The 16040-nt window shown below is 35.4% G+C and overlaps 1 protein-coding gene across 3 annotated transcripts in view; it reads left to right on the forward strand.

Moving 5' to 3' along the window:
* The window catches only part of Trpc6 (transient receptor potential cation channel subfamily C member 6), a 109234-nt gene extending 93928 nt beyond the window's left edge, over positions 1-15306 (forward strand). For 2 of the 3 annotated variants that reach the window (XM_076843844.2, XM_076843845.2), the window contains 6 exons: positions 529-724; positions 1364-1567; positions 3182-3256; positions 11974-12057; positions 13639-13714; positions 14207-15306. In XM_076843844.2, the coding sequence (XP_076699959.2) occupies positions 529-724; positions 1364-1567; positions 3182-3256; positions 11974-12057; positions 13639-13714; positions 14207-14358 (787 nt within the window). In that variant the 3' untranslated portion in view covers positions 14359-15306. The remainder of the gene's footprint in view (positions 1-528; positions 725-1363; positions 1568-3181; positions 3257-11973; positions 12058-13638; positions 13715-14206) is intronic. The other variant, XM_076843846.2, reaches the window with a different exon arrangement.
* The last annotated feature ends 734 nt before the right edge of the window (positions 15307-16040 follow it).

Below are 16040 nucleotides of genomic sequence, written 5' to 3' on the forward strand. Positions count from 1 at the left end.
AGATACATTCTATTGTTTTTTATTTATTAGGTATGAGTAGAAGCACAGATGAGCCAGAGACCTAAGAAGACTCTAACAAGTTATATTATTTTTATTAAGCAATACACTTAACATTTTCATTGTCAAAGTTATCAGTTATTTAAATGTTAGTATCTTTGGTTATGAAGTTATGTTATCGCACTTATTGATTGCCTATTCTGTGCCATAGATATCAGGTTACATGCTTCTTAAGAACACTATCACCAATGCTTGCAATGATCTTAAATATAATTCTAGGGGATATAGCTCAGTTGGTAGAGTGCTTGCCTTGCATGCATTAAGCCCTGGGTTCAAACCCCAGCACCACCATAAATAAATAAATAAATAAATAAATAAATAAATAAATAAATAAATAAATAAATGTTATTCTATACATTTAGCAGAAAAGAGAAGTTCAATGTTACTGAATCAACTCAATTTTACTATTGATTTTACTACTATTACTAAATATATTTACATACTTTGTTTCTTTGTTTTCTTTGTCCCCAGAGTTGAGGAGAGTTTTAAGACACTGTTCTGGGCTATATTTGGACTTTCTGAAGTGAAATCAGTGGTCATCAACTATAATCACAAATTCATTGAAAACATCGGTTATGTTCTTTATGGCGTCTATAATGTTACAATGGTCATTGTTTTGCTAAATATGCTAATTGCAATGATTAACAGTTCATTCCAGGAAATTGAGGTATAATCTCTACACATCTGTATAGTCTGTGGTTTCATATTTTGATTATTCCAGGGCCCAGCTAAGCAGTGGGATGAAGTATGAATTACTAGTCTTTCTTTATTGTTTCCCTGTTTATTTATTTAACCCAGTAATCCAGAAAATTTTAATTCTGTACACAATATAGAAGGGGGTGGTGGAACTGTACGGCATAAGGAGCATGTCTTCATTTTAAAATATTCAAAAACTATTGCTTATGAATAACACTATTCCCCATCTTTTTTGAGTGATATTTAAAACCTATCTTTTCTCAAGTTGGGAGTGATAGTGATAGTGATAGAGATAGTTTTTATTCAAGAAATCTTGGTCTGTGTACTGAATAATGAGTGATCGATTGCAGAATAAGAGAGATCATTTTTCAGTGTTTTTCGGAGTGTAGGAAAATATATTTTTATCTTTCAGTATATTTATTTATAAACACACATGAGTTTTGAGAACTGTAATTGGTAAAACTAACAAAATTTTAAATATATTTAGAAAAAAGTGTGTGAGTAAAGCATTAACATTTTGAAAAAATCCTGGAGCATTTTTCAGAGTGTTAGAACAATTTTTTTTGTGTGTGTGCATTTCCCTGCTGAACAGTCATGTGTATCTGTGTAGGATGACGCTGATGTGGAATGGAAATTTGCAAGGGCGAAACTTTGGTTTTCTTACTTTGAAGAGGGAAGAACACTTCCTGTTCCCTTCAACCTGGTACCAAGTCCAAAGTCCCTGTTTTATCTCTTACTGAAGTTTAGAAAATGGATTACTGAGCTGTTTCAAGGTCATAAAAAAGGTTTCCAAGAGGATACAGAGATGAATAAGGTAATTTAGTTGATCTTTATCGTTATGCTCTTAAACACTATGACCATTGTAATCACTGAGCCATACTCTAAAAAGTGTCAGTCTATGATGAAATGTCCATCCATCCCCCAATACAAGTTCTTTAATGTATTAAATGCAACACTGTTCTTTGCTTTATGTGTTTTGACACAAGCACTTTGGAAAAGTTACACAATGCTCTTCAAATAATATATTACATTATCTGAAGTGGGTACCAAAAGGGAAAGTTATTTTGGGCCCCATGTTTGGCATGGTGGCTACAAGTTCCTTATTTCACCATCCATTTACAGAGCCAGGTAAAGCATCAGCCATTGTTTATGACAGGTGGGAACCTGGCACACTCTTAAATACCTTTTACATTGATTCAGAGATCAATTGCTCACAAGGTACATGGTAGACCAGTGTTGGCACTGAATAGCTTTAGAAAGAAAGGTCCAAGTATACTGATTTGAAACAATAATCCCATGAATTGATGCAATTGCAAGAAGACATAAAAGAGAGGGTAGGATGCTTGCAAAATGTTCAAATGTGTTTACAGCACATGAAGAGTGTTGTGTATCATTGGGGGTCCTGGGCAGAGGTTTTCCCTGTGCAATGATCTCTGCTGGTTGCAGGACACTGCACCAAGAAGAGATGTCGAAGCACCAGAGGAGGAGGACTAGGATGGGGACAGGTGTGTTGTCATATTAGGGAGAATTGAGGGACTGGGAAGTTTTTTCTGAAAAAGGAAAATTGAAGGGGAACAAGAATATTTTTAGACTGCCCACTTTTTATTAGGAAATACACTTATTTTTTGTCTCTTCAAAACTAGGAAAAGAGGTAATGAGCAAAAGTTACAAACATTTCAATTTTAATTTTATGTGAGAACAAACTTGGAACAATAAGATTTGTCCAACAGCGCAGTGGGCTGTCTTAGAAAGTAGACAACTCTCTAAAACTGCAGATAATAAATTCTGGATGACAGATATTAGGAATTTATAGAAGATTCTTCTTCCTAAGTTGGTGGGAAATTGGACCAAATAATTATGGAGGTCCCTCACAATGATCCAGTTCTATCATTGAATAGAAGGGAAACATACTTGAATTGCTGTTCCCTTTGGCACTTGTTGCCTGGGGTTCTCAAGTAACAAGCTCTTTAAGTTCTAGTTGCCACAACTGTAAGATAGGAATAACAATTACATCTACATCATGAAAATCAAGTCAAATAAATATGTAAAAGTGCTTTGAGATTTCTAAAGGTCTCTTGAAATTTAGTAATTAGATTGTAGGAATTTTGTAAAAATGTCCCACCAATGTTCTTCTTCCAGATGTATGATTTACTGGACTCAGTGAGTTGTGTGAAAAATTTTCTTATTTTATTTAATGCAAAAGAGTGTGCAGTTTGTGTGTCTGATTGGAAGTGCAGCCTGAGAGAATTTGGCATCCACAGGAAAGGTCCAAGCACTTATCTAAAGTGTTTTTGGCAAGTGCTTGGACCTATGAGAATGTGTTTTTCTTGTTAAAACTTCAAGAGTTAGACCAGTTAGCTTTTAAAATATGGACTAGAGAATTAAATCAGCTGTCGATTGTACTTAATATACCATCTATCTTTAAAAGAGAAATGAAGAAAAGAAATTTGGAATTTTGGGAAATCATGAAGACCTTTCAAAATTATCACTTGACAAAAAACAGGTAAGATAATATTTGAAAATATGAAGCTATCCATATCATTAGTGTATCTTTTCATAGAAAAAAGAGGCCAACATTCAGAAGCAATTTCAAGAAATAAAGAAATAGGTAACAGACACATTAAGGAATTTGACCCCACAGTAAATTTCACCTTTATGTATATCTATAATGCATTTATTTAAAAAAAGTAAAAATAAATAGAAAAAGACCAGTAGAGGAAGGGGAACAGGGGCAAGGAAAAATGGAGAGAAAGTGGAAGTACTAGGGACTGAATTGGAGCAAATTATAGCCCATGCTTGTATAATTATGTCAAAATGAACTTCAATATTGTGTACAACTAGAATTCACTAATAAAAATTGTAAAACTAAAAAAGAATTTGACAATGTTCACAAGAATCTATTATTGAGAGGTAGAAATAAGCCTATGTCTAATTAGCAAAAAGAATTATGTATCTACTTAATATATATGTTCAGCATATATTTACTTATGGGTGATGGAATAAAGGGTAGAGATGTAGTGATGTAGAAAAGGCAAAATTAAGAGAGGAATCTGTCAGGAGCCCGAGGCTGGTATGATTAACTTAACTCTGCAGCTCAGGAGGAATACACACAGCCAGCAGTTCTTCCTTATTTGTCAGTAATCAAGAATCTGTCAAAAAAAGCCCTGTGGGAATTTTGTGGTCAGCACCATTCGTAATGAGCAATGTGTCCTAAAGATGCATCAACTATAGAAGAAGCACAATCCTCGGTGGTAATCAGGATATTTGCTTCCTTTATTGTTGTGCACACCTAGCAGAGGATGATAAATGCTAAAGTGATATAAGAAACAAGTGAATTAGGAGAAGGCAGTGTATTAAGTAGGAATTCTGTTCAGTTGCATATAATAACCGAAATCATGATGTTTTAAATAAGACAGTTGATCTCCACCCTCTTATTTAACTCTCCAGAATTAGGCAGTGTAGGGCTGTTGTTGGGGCAAGTGTCTGTGATTTTCCTGGATTTTTTTGGTCAGAGTCAGATACAAGATGGCAGCTTTTCCTCCTGCCATTATGTCCCCTGTTGAGGCACAAAGGAGTTAGGGCAAAGGAAAAGTGAGGCATGCTAGCAAGTCTGCTGCCACCTCCAGAAGCTCTTCCCAAGAGTGTCCATGAGGAGGTTTCACTGGCCAGCATTGTGTTGCATGGAACACAAATGCCAAGGAGGAAGGTCATTTTGTTTATTTTTTTTTAAGTGGATATTTTACCTACACCAACAAAATAGGAAACTTAGGGCCTATCTCCAACCTCCTGACTTCCTTTATTAACCATCCCCGCCACAGGTATATTGTCCATTCTCCATTTCCTATCAGAACCCAAAGGGGAATTTTAGGGAAAAGGAAACCCTGGGACATAAGCCCTGGTAAAAATAAGGAGTATACTGTGAAGGATTTCTAAAGAATAGAATCCCAGGCAGGCTGTGGTGGGATGTGTGAATGTGGAGTATGAGACTCATGCAGGAATTTCACCAGGCCTGCTGCATCTGAGGCTCTGCCACACCATGCGGCAGCTTGGGCTGAGGGTAAAACAGCTAGAAGGCAAGATGAAAATAATCTCTGGTCTTCCAAGGCAGGTGGCATTCAGGGTTTTAGAAAATTGGCAGAATCTTGCTATTCAGAGAAGTTTTGTTTGTGTTGCCTTGAGGTTACCAGGTGAATCTGGATTCCATTTTAAAATGGTAGAGGTAAGGAAAACTTATGAAGTAAAAAGTAATGCATACAATAGAGCTTCACAGTCAATTTCACTCGAGAGAGAACAGTATAGTGGTTAGGAGGGTAGCTAGGGAGTCTGCAAACCTTGGCTTCAGGCCTCATTTGGTTTTCTGCCTGTTTTGTTTGGTGACATAAAATAAAGGCTGTGTGTGTGTGTGTGTGTGTGTGTGTGTGTGTGTGTGTGCGTGTGTTGGTTTTTATATTTCAGAATTTTGTGGAGCAGGGGAAGAAAGAAGGATATATGACAGACTGAATGTGAATCACAGAGTGCAAAATATTTATTATCTGGCTTTTTATATTGAAAGCTTGCTACCCCTGGTCTTATGCTGATAGGTATCATGAATAGAAAACTTAAAAAACACAGACAATTAGGTTTAAATATTTTATAAGCAATTTCTATCATCGTAATACATGCCTGTGTCTGATGTACATAGAAAGTTGCTTCACTAAGACTCTTGACTCATTTGTAGAATGTAGGTGGTAATTGTGCTAACATCCAAGGGTGGTTCAGAATATTAAATTAGTACATACATGTAAAGTTCTTACAACAATATCTGGCACATAGTAGGTACATAATATTTCTTATTACTAGAGAGCAGAAGGAACACATACAACCACAGTTTGATAGTGATGCAATTACAGAGGAATAAGACTAGTCCTAAAAGTCTTAGAGAAAGAACACAAACAGAAAATGAAAGGAGTCCAGTTAAAAAAGTAAATGGATGTATCTGTAAAAAATGATCTGAAATAATTGAATTAGTGAATGGAGGAAACTGTAATGATAATGGTGACTCATAATGTCAGAATAAATTTGGAAGCCAACATACATTAAATGAAAAATGGCAACACACACACACACACACACACACACACACACAAATGTTAAGTTAGCTGCACAAATGCTGCCTTCACATTGGCTCCAGGTACACCACAGAAATCGGTAAGAAGAGTCATATAAAAATATTTTTGGAAACACGGTAGGAAGGCCTTTCATTATCTCCCATGACATCCTCAAATCTAATGGCCACTGGCTTTGGTGGTTGCTAGCATTAGCTTTTCAGATACACAGTCTGAAGGAGAGTGTAAATAAAAGTTGATGTCTGCCACATACTGTATCACATGTAAACCTGAAAATACTGAATAACTTCATGAATAATTGCTGTTTCGGCTTCAGAACAGATTGCTCTCAAATTGTTGGTTATAGAGCAAGCAGGTTTTTATGCCCCCTTGAGTTGGTCTGTTCCACACTATATTGAGTGAGAATTTTTCTATTGGTCATTTGTCCAGGAACTGTGGTTTTTAGTTACTGCTTAAGACAGAGATTTTTTTTTTTTTAATCATCTGATGAAACAATTAGAGAAAAGTGTGGTTCCAACTGTGTTCACTTGGCCAGGGCCACTTCTTCATGTGATTTTCTATTTTCATATTCCCAGTACCTTTTCCCAGATCTGTTGAGTTGAAATCTGGCAGGAGGTCATGGAAATGTGTATTTTAATAAGAATTTAGGTGACCGTAATGCTAAGCTAGCAGTTATTGACAATGGTAGAATTCCTGTTACAGTATCTTACACATTCTATACTCCTTATCACTTTATCCTCATGTTAGCTAGGAGGTAGGTGAGAGTATTTTCACTATTCTATACCTGAGGAAACTATGAGGAGGAATGATCTGTCCAAAGTCCCACATCAGCCAAGTGGCAGTCAGAATTCAAATCCACATCTACTTGGTTGCAAAGCAAGACACAACTCAGTGCAGCCCTGCTCCATTCCCCACCTGCGCTCCCTGCTGCCCGAGTATCGGGCCTACACCTTTTCTGTTCACTGTTTTGTTTCAGGCTTCAGGCCATTTAATACTTGTGATAAACTGGACATTTCCATAACCGTGTCTACCTCTAGCAATGTAAAGAATTCCAAAGATGGAAGCATACTCATTCCTCCTAATGAATAACAAAAAGTTTATTTAGTGTTCCTCACTGGTCCTACAATGAACCTACAAGATGAGAAATGCTGATGTCAAACTCATTATTAGGAAATGAAAAAGAAAAAGAATAAAGAACACAGACAATGTGGTAAGAGGTGTAAAAAAGTGGAATTGTCAATACTTCATTCTGTACAAGTTTGGTAGAGCAAAATGTCCAGAAAACAATAATTGGAGAGACCATAGGTACACATAGTAGGACAAAGTTCACAAAGGGTCTTTATTGCTTCCAATCAAAAGGACTCTTCACTCCCCACCCTGTGGCATGATAAATACTGGCACAATCTACAAATAACTAAATCTCTACGTTTAAACGCTACTCATATTGCAAGTTAAATTTCCTTGTATGTACAGAAGTACCAAAGTGTTACAGGCCTTACTTTTCAGATTTTAAACTATTTTAGTAGCTGGACATGGGAACAATTATATATTGGGATTTTCTGCCACCAAGTGGTTACAATGCCTCTTTGCATATTAAGTTTTATATACTATTTCTCTGTACTATTCATTTTTTTTAGTAAAGATTTATTGAATTTCTGTGATATATTAGAAGCTGACTAGGAATTTTTGCTGAAAAGACATATGCTGTATTTCCATGCACAACTTGATATTTCAGATTTAAAGCAGAATTAGTCACAAAAAAATGATCAAAATGGAGTTGTAGCTGTTTAGTCATAAACCATTAACTATATTAGTGGTTCTCTGTTGGGTGATTTTGATTTGATGTGGACACATTTTGGGTTACCAAAGAATGGGAAGGGAGCTGCTATTGGCATCTGGTGGTTAGAAGCAGGGATGCTGCTAAACATTCTACAATGCATTGAATATCCCTCCCACCAAAGAATTTCCCGGCCCAGCATGGCAATAGCATCAGGATTGAGAAACTAAGCCTATCCCCACTGAAAGTGTGCAGAGGAGAGCAGAGTGTGCTGCTGAAGCTGTGTGAACACACTGGAGGTTTAGACATTGACACTTTCATATCCACACTCTAGAAAATCATATATGTTCTCAAATGAGCAAACTACCATTTTCTGCCTTTCTTGGCATTGCTACCACTTCTGTGCTACCCAGTCTGTTCAAGTTTGTAAGCATCTGCCTCATGCCTTAAAACCAATTCCCTATGTTTCAAATGTGTCTTTACTATGTAGTTGAGTAGGAATCAACTAGTTCATGAACCCAGACTGTACAAGTTTGGTAGAGCAAAATGTCCAGAAAACAAGTGAAGCCCATTAGTGACAAAAAAAAAAAAAAAAGCACTTTTCCTTCATTTGTCTAATTAATGAACAATTTTGTGCACTTGCCACATGCCAGTATGGGCACTAGGGACCCTGGAATGAACAAAATGAAGTACCTCCTTCCACAGAGCCTGGGAGAATGTAGACAATAACCATGCTACCAAACCATTGAGGAGAAGGACTGTCAGTATTGACATGTGTTATGAAGTAAACAAAAGGCCTAGATTGCTTTTAAGATCTATTTTTAATGGGATGGGCCGGGAAAGCTTCTCTGAGGAGCTTATGCTTTAATCTAAAATACAAACAATGATTCAGAGCAAGTCAGCTAGGCCAGGAAAAGAGTTTCAAGAATTGGGGCTGGGGTAGTGGCTCAGTGGTAGAGTGCTTGCCTGGCACTGGGGTTTGATTCTCTGCACAGCCTATAAATACATAAAATAAAGGTCCATAGACAACTAAAAAAGTTAAAAAAAAAAAAAAAAGAATTGACCTTCAGTGAGAAGTGAAGACATATGTTATTCATAAAATGCTAGGTTTGAAATAAGAGCATCTCCACAGGTCTGGTGTGTCATGGAACTGCTTAAGTGAGAAGGATTGAGAGGCGTGGATATTAAGAACCACAGATTTTCCTTCTGAAATTTCCCAGAGAAGCACATTTTAAATTTTTCTATTTCCACTAACACTTTATCAATGTGTAATTGCCCTCTCAAGAATAGTTTGAAAGCCAGATTTCTTATTATAAAATGTTAAAAATGTTAGTTAAAGTTTCCAGGCTTTTCATGAATTTGTAAATTTGTAGGGGACCACTCCCGTCATTATCAGAAGGGATTATACTAAGTTAAGTGTATAGTCTGATGCTCTACAACTAGCTTCTGGCAGAACGAGATTGTAATTGAAGACATGGTCCCTCAAGTGCTCTTTTTGAAATCCCCCCACATTGCATCTTTTTGGTTTATTTGATAAATTGTTTAATATTATCCTATTGATTTTAAAAATCAATATACGTAAAAATATATGGAAAGTTTGCTGACATTTTTAGAGGAGGTTAACAAAAAAGTTACCTGAAAATGGATGCTCTTTTTTCACATTTATGTGTTGTTTCTATGATTTTTAATCAGTCTTTATATATATATATTGCCTTGATTTTTTAATTCAGCTGGACTATATTATTTATATTCAGCTTTGAATATCCAGAGCCCAGCACTACACTGTATGTATAAAGGATTCTCAATACATACTTGTTCCGTGGGTGAATGTGTGTGCAGTTATTTTAATTTGGCATGCGTCTACCTAAAGCAACAAAGCATTGAAGTTAAAGTGAGAATTTTACTTGAGTCTTATGGAAATTTTCTTGTAGCTACTAAGATACTGGGAAGTACAAATCGTGTATTTTTGAACATACTCTTGGAGTCTCTCTTTCCCAGAAGACAGCTTCTATCCCAAACATGGAGATTTGGTGCTGCTGTTTTGTTGAGGTTTTCTTCTTCAGTTGTAAACCCCATTTCCCTATAGAAAATACGTTAGTTTTTTTTTATCATCTTTTTAACATGCTAATATGGTATGTTATCACGTTTATTACATATTGCTTTAGTATTTTGTGAATCAAAGGTCTAATGTTCTCTCTGATATGTGGATAGGGAGGAAGGATAAAAGTTCAGTGGATTAGACAAAAGGAAATGAAGGGAAGGGAGTGGGGACAGGAATAGAAAAGACAGTGGAATGAATCTAACCTGACTTTCCTATGTTCATATAAGAATACACCACAGTGAATCTCTAATGTACATCTATTAGACTGGGATCCTAATTAGAATAAGACATACTCCATGTTTGTATAAATATATCAAAATGAGCTGTACTGTCATGTATAACTAGAAAGAACAAATAAAATAAATATTAAAAATTTATGAAGGTCAAAAGAGAGGAGTATTTTGTTTGTTTTTGTTTTTTTGGTACTAGAAATTGAACTCAGAGGCACTCGACCAAGTGCCTTGTTTTTGCTGAGGCTGACTTTGAACTCTTTATCCTCCTGCCTCAGCCTCCCCAGTAGCTGGAGTTACATGGATGGGCCACAGCACCTGGCCAAAGAAGAGAGGAGTTTGAAGCAACCAAAGACAAAAAAAATTATATATATTAATTATCCTAAAAAGAAAAAAGTAAAGTCATAAGAGAATGTTATATGAAAATTGTGTACCATACAAATTCCCAAATTCAAATGAATTAGTTAGTGCTTTCTTGGCCTCTCAATTCTGTCCCACAACATAGTCTTACTTTGCTGTTTCTTCAGGATCTTCATCAGACCCTACACCAGATGTGGTTGTTGTAGTTAGTCCGTTGACTTGTTGGGCTCTTGTCAGTAGACACTTGAGATCAGCATCATTATTTCTCCAATGTGTTTGCCTCTTCCTCTACCATAATTGTACCTATGGAAAAGTCATAGCATGAATCTTGGAAAACATGATGCACAGCCACCAAGTCTAACAGGCTCCTCAGGCAACCTCTAATAGCTGTCGAGGGACTGGTCATACTCAAAGTGCCACTATTTGTATTAGAAGACTAAATATTAAGCAAGATAAATGGAAATACACATATGGATGAGGGGTTTTTTAATTTTAAATTTATTTATTTATTTTAATTTGTTATACATGATAGCAGAATGCATTTCAACTCGTAGTACACATAGAACACAATTTTTCATGTCTCTGGTTGTTCACAATGCAGAGTCATACTATTCGTGCCTTCACACATTACTTAGGGTAGTGATGTCCACCTCATTCCACCATCTTTCCTATCCCCATGCCCACTCTCTTCCTTTCCCTCCCCTTTGCCCTGGATAAAGTTTCTCCATTCTTCCTATGCTCCCTACCCCCAAACCCAATATGGATCAGCATCTACTTATCAGAGAGAACATTCAGCCCTTAGTTTTTTGGGATTGGCTTACTTCACTTAGTATTATATTCTCCAACTCCATCCATTCACCTGCAAATGCCATGAGTTTATTCGATTTTATTGCTGAGTAATTTTCCATTGTGGAGATATATTTATATATATATATATATATATATATATATATATATATATATATATATATATATCCCTGTAGTATGCTGTTTTTAAGTCCTTTGGGTATAAACTGAGGAGTGGGATAGCTGGGTCAAATAGCGGTTCCATTCCATTTCCAAGGAATCTCCATACTGCTTTCCATATTGGTTGCACCAATTTGTAGTCCTACCAGCAATGTATGAGTGTGCCTTTCCCCCCACATCCTTGCTAACACTTATTGTTATTTGTATTCTTAATAGCTGCCATTCTAACTGAACTGAAATGAAATCTTATTGCATTTCTCTAATTGCTAGAGATGTTGAACATTTTTTCATATATTTGTTGATTGATTGTATATCATCCTCTAAGAAGTGTCTGATCAGTTCCTTGGCCCATTTACTGATTGGGTAATTTGTCTTTCTTTCTTTCTTTTTTTTGTTGTTGTTGTGAAGAAGCTTTTTAGTTTGAATCCATCCAATTTATTTATTCTTGATTTTAATTCTTGCACTATAGGAGTCTTATTAAGAAAGTTGGGCTTAATCTGACATGATGAAGATTTAGGTCTACTTTTTCTTCTATTAGGCACAGGTCTCTGGTTAAATTCCTATGGACGAGTTTATTCACATACATGTGTCTATGTCTTAGTTTATGTATGTAATAGACAATCTCACACATTATTTAATACAAAAATTAAATTAAAAATTACATTTTTATTCTAATTACAGCTTGGGCACAACAAACAATCAAGTATAAGGAGCTCTGAGGATTTCCATTTAAATAGTTTCAATAATCCTCCAAGACAATATCAGGTAAGCATGAATTTTTAAAAAAATTTTTAGATTTTTAAAAAAATTTTTTAAAAAATGTTTAGATTCTCAAATTATTTAATTTGTTAGATAAAATGATATTTTATCATGAGGATTTTTTCTCAATATTAAAATGATAAATTAATTCAACAAATATTTATTGAATATATACCATGTTCCAGGTACTTTCTAAGTGCTAAATACAAAAGTAAACAAAATAGAAAAAAAAATTAGAGTCATATAATTTAGAACATATGCGTTCATTGCAAAAGGCTAATCTTAAAAAACAAAACAAAAAAAGGAAAGAAAATTTACCTCAAATATCACCTCTAAGAAATTAAGACTGCTTATTTGTGGCAAATACTCCACATGATGTTATATGTGTGTGTGCACATGTACAATTTTTATATATTTTTATAATATTAAAAATTATGGAAATATTTTATAAACAAGTTAACAGCACTTACAAAATGAATAAGTTTTATAGCCTATGTTTTGCACTCTATGAAACATGTTCCTATTAATATATATATGTGTATATATATATACACATATATATATACTTTCTATAAATAGATTTTGATTTATTAAAATAATTCTCTATTTTTTGGCATGTAAAAACCTTTTCCTATTATTAATAAAGGTACTGATATAAACATACTCATCGACGTAGCCCATTACATTCTTAGAATACGTTTTTTTTGTTTGTTTGTTTTTGATTTTTTCTTTTCTTTTTTCTTTTTGGTATTGTAGATTAAACCAAGAGGTCTTTTACTACTGAGATACATCCCCAGCCCTTTTTGGTCTTGATTTTGAGACAGGGTCTTAATAAGTGGCTTAGGTGCTGAGGGCTTCACTAAGTTGCTGTTCTCAAACTGACGATTCTTCCTGCCTCAGCCTCTCAAGTTGCTGGGATTATAGGCATATGCCACCGTGCCCAGCTTAGAATAGTTCTTGAACATAGAGTTTATTTTCCATTATTTAATTTTGGGCTTAGGTGATAAGATTTGGTTTAGCCATATATCCCTATAGAACTTTCTGCAAACATTCTGAGACTCCTGATTTTCATACAAAGTAAACAATAAAAGCAATATCTGTATGATACAAACCAAAACTGGAAAAACTTTATCACATTGAAATTTGCTATTCCTCATTAAAAACAAATATAAAATCAATCCTAGCTACAAGTCTTTGTGGAGTGGGGTGGGGACATAAACAACTGGACATTTGCTTAATTCCCCCTTTGCACATGCAATACTGTGGTCTTTAACCTGCCCAACAGAAAGGCTAAGTCTGGCTCCAATACTTTTCAAATAAAATATAACAATGTAAATAAAGAACTAGATGCTTATTTCAAACTCATTTTTCTCAAGAATTAACTTTTCAGTCATTATTTCAGGTACTGTGAAAATTATTTCCAAAAGAAAAACAAAATTTGGAGATATTATGTATTCCCTGACACATCAATCATTGATATTTACTTCCAAAATGCTTACTGAAGGCAGTAAGCTTTGGAAACACATTCCAAATGAAAGATTGGTCATGAATTTAATAATAAGATAGATTTCTCCTTTCTCTGCCTAGAAAATAATGAAGAGGCTCATTAAAAGATATGTACTGCAAGCCCAGATCGATAAAGAGAGCGATGAAGTTAATGAAGGTGAGTTGAACACAGGGACAGACAGCTCCTGATGCAGAGCTGGTGGAAAACTGGGAAAGGAGGGTGTGGGAAGACTGCACCCCAGGGGGAAAAGTAGAACAGATCTTACCATCATCAGCTTCATGATGTCATGGGAAGCAGACTGTTTTTCCGCAGATGTCACTTGCTAGACAAAAAGCTGTCGTTGTGGAGGCTTGGAGGAAATGGTTGGGACAGGTGAGGGGGGCTGCTTCTCCTACCTTGCAAAGTTCACCATTTCCTTTGAACTTGCCCTGGGAGGACTTTGTTGTATTGCTATAATCTCTTCATTCATCAAAATAATTATCTGAGAGAGTAGAAACCTGATGCTCCATTAGGAAATGACTTCTTTTGAAAAGATTCAAAATGAAGATGTATGTAAAATTGTGACTGGCTTTATCCTATCCCAGCATTGAATCACTGGTTTCCCTGTGTTACATATTTATAGTTAACTTCTTACCACTCACATTTCAGGGGAACTGAAGGAAATTAAGCAGGACATCTCAAGTCTCCGTTATGAACTCCTTGAAGAAAAATCTCAGAATATGGAAGATCTAGCAGAACTTATTAGAAAACTTGGGGAAAAATTATCCTTGGAGCCAAATCAAGAGGAAAGCAATAGATAATGCCAAGACTTCCTCAAAAATTTGTATTTATTTGTCCACTTGAAGACATATTATTTTCTGATTTATTTTTTTAAGTGCCAATGGTAAAAAAAAAAAAAAAAAAATCCTTAAAAAATGCTATCTTGGACTATCTTATCATCTGAAACCTACCAAATAGTTCAATATTCAAAAAAACCCTCAAAATATCTAACATTTTTTGTTATTAAATTGTATCACTGAGGCCATGATTGTAGAGATGATGGAAATATTGCCCTGTTGCTTGGAGTTTGCTTTATAAACAGCTTTCTTGGCTGTAACTATTGAGATGATGTAATTGCCATGTAGTGCTTGGCTGGGAATGGGTCTCAGATGGCAGGGGACAGATCCACATAATTTTCTGTGTAGTTTTTCCTCCAAAGGTAAGTTCAGGCATTTTCCTTCCTGTTTGGTGGATCCCCTGCTAGTGACTCCCAGCCCTGAAATATGGGGGGAAATAATCTATGGCCATTTAAATAATGCTGTTCAGTCATCATTGGCCTCACATTACCCCCAACAAATATGACCAATACTATGTGCAAAATGAGCTTACATCTATGTCATATTTTCTGATTAATCTATTTGAAAACATTACCCTTAATAATGAAAAGGTATTTCCTTTTCTGAACCCTGGAAACGTGTATGTGTGTGTGTGTGTGTGTGTGTGTGTGTTTTGACTGTATGTGTGCACATGAAAGTATGTATACACATACATAAAATGCTTGCCCTATTTCTTTTGTAGTTGATATAAACACTCAAGAGCTGTTTATATTATGATTTTTTTGTTGTGACTGAAAAATTATTGTCCAAATATGGACCTTTTGCTGGAGAAATATAATAGTCACAAATGATGCATTTATTTGATTCAATTATAGCACCATTTTGTGCCATTTCTGAGGGCATTAACAGATGAAATTACATTTAGCCACTGAATGTAAAGGGGAAAAAAGTGATGTGGGAATTCGCAATACTTTTTTGTTATTCCCAATATGTTCTACTGTTTTCCTCAAATATATAAAACAGCAATTTGCTTTTGTGTGCTTTCACCAAGAGGTGGTTGTTATTATTTACTGATGATGTGAGGTGATATCATAGACAAAAAAGGGAAATCAAGTTTCATTTGTTTATACAATGAGGATCAACATTCAGATGATTCTGGTCATTAACCAGAAATATACTTTAAATTCAGTAAGGAGAAGCTTCTAAAGTAAATCTTCAGCTTCATTAAAAAAAAAAAAAATCACAGAAAAGCTGTTTTATCTCCAACTTCAGCTTAATTTAATCAAAAGTCCTTTAGGTAACCAGACTAGAAAATATAGCTGAAAATTTATATTTTGAGTGATTTTGTATTTGTGGATGTTTCTTACTAAGAAATTGCTTAGTGATACAACAGAGGTCCATCTTCACATGCTATATGACAATATTTGAATCGGCAGTTGTAAAAAATTGATCTCACACTGTAAGGGTCCGGCAAACATCAGAGGAAGAGACCACCAAGTGACCAACTCATGCAATAGCAAAAGGGGTTTATTGAGGATCCAATCCAGCGCGCTGGGGCTCCGTGCTCACTCAAGTAGGGAGAGCAGCCCAGAGCCCAGAGCCGAGGTTAAGCAGTGCTTAAGTACACTTTTTGAGGAGGGCGGGGGCTTTGCATACATCAGAACAAA

This window comes from Callospermophilus lateralis, chromosome 2 (genome assembly GCF_048772815.1).
Source record: "Callospermophilus lateralis isolate mCalLat2 chromosome 2, mCalLat2.hap1, whole genome shotgun sequence".
Classification (NCBI taxonomy): domain Eukaryota; kingdom Metazoa; phylum Chordata; class Mammalia; order Rodentia; family Sciuridae; genus Callospermophilus; species Callospermophilus lateralis.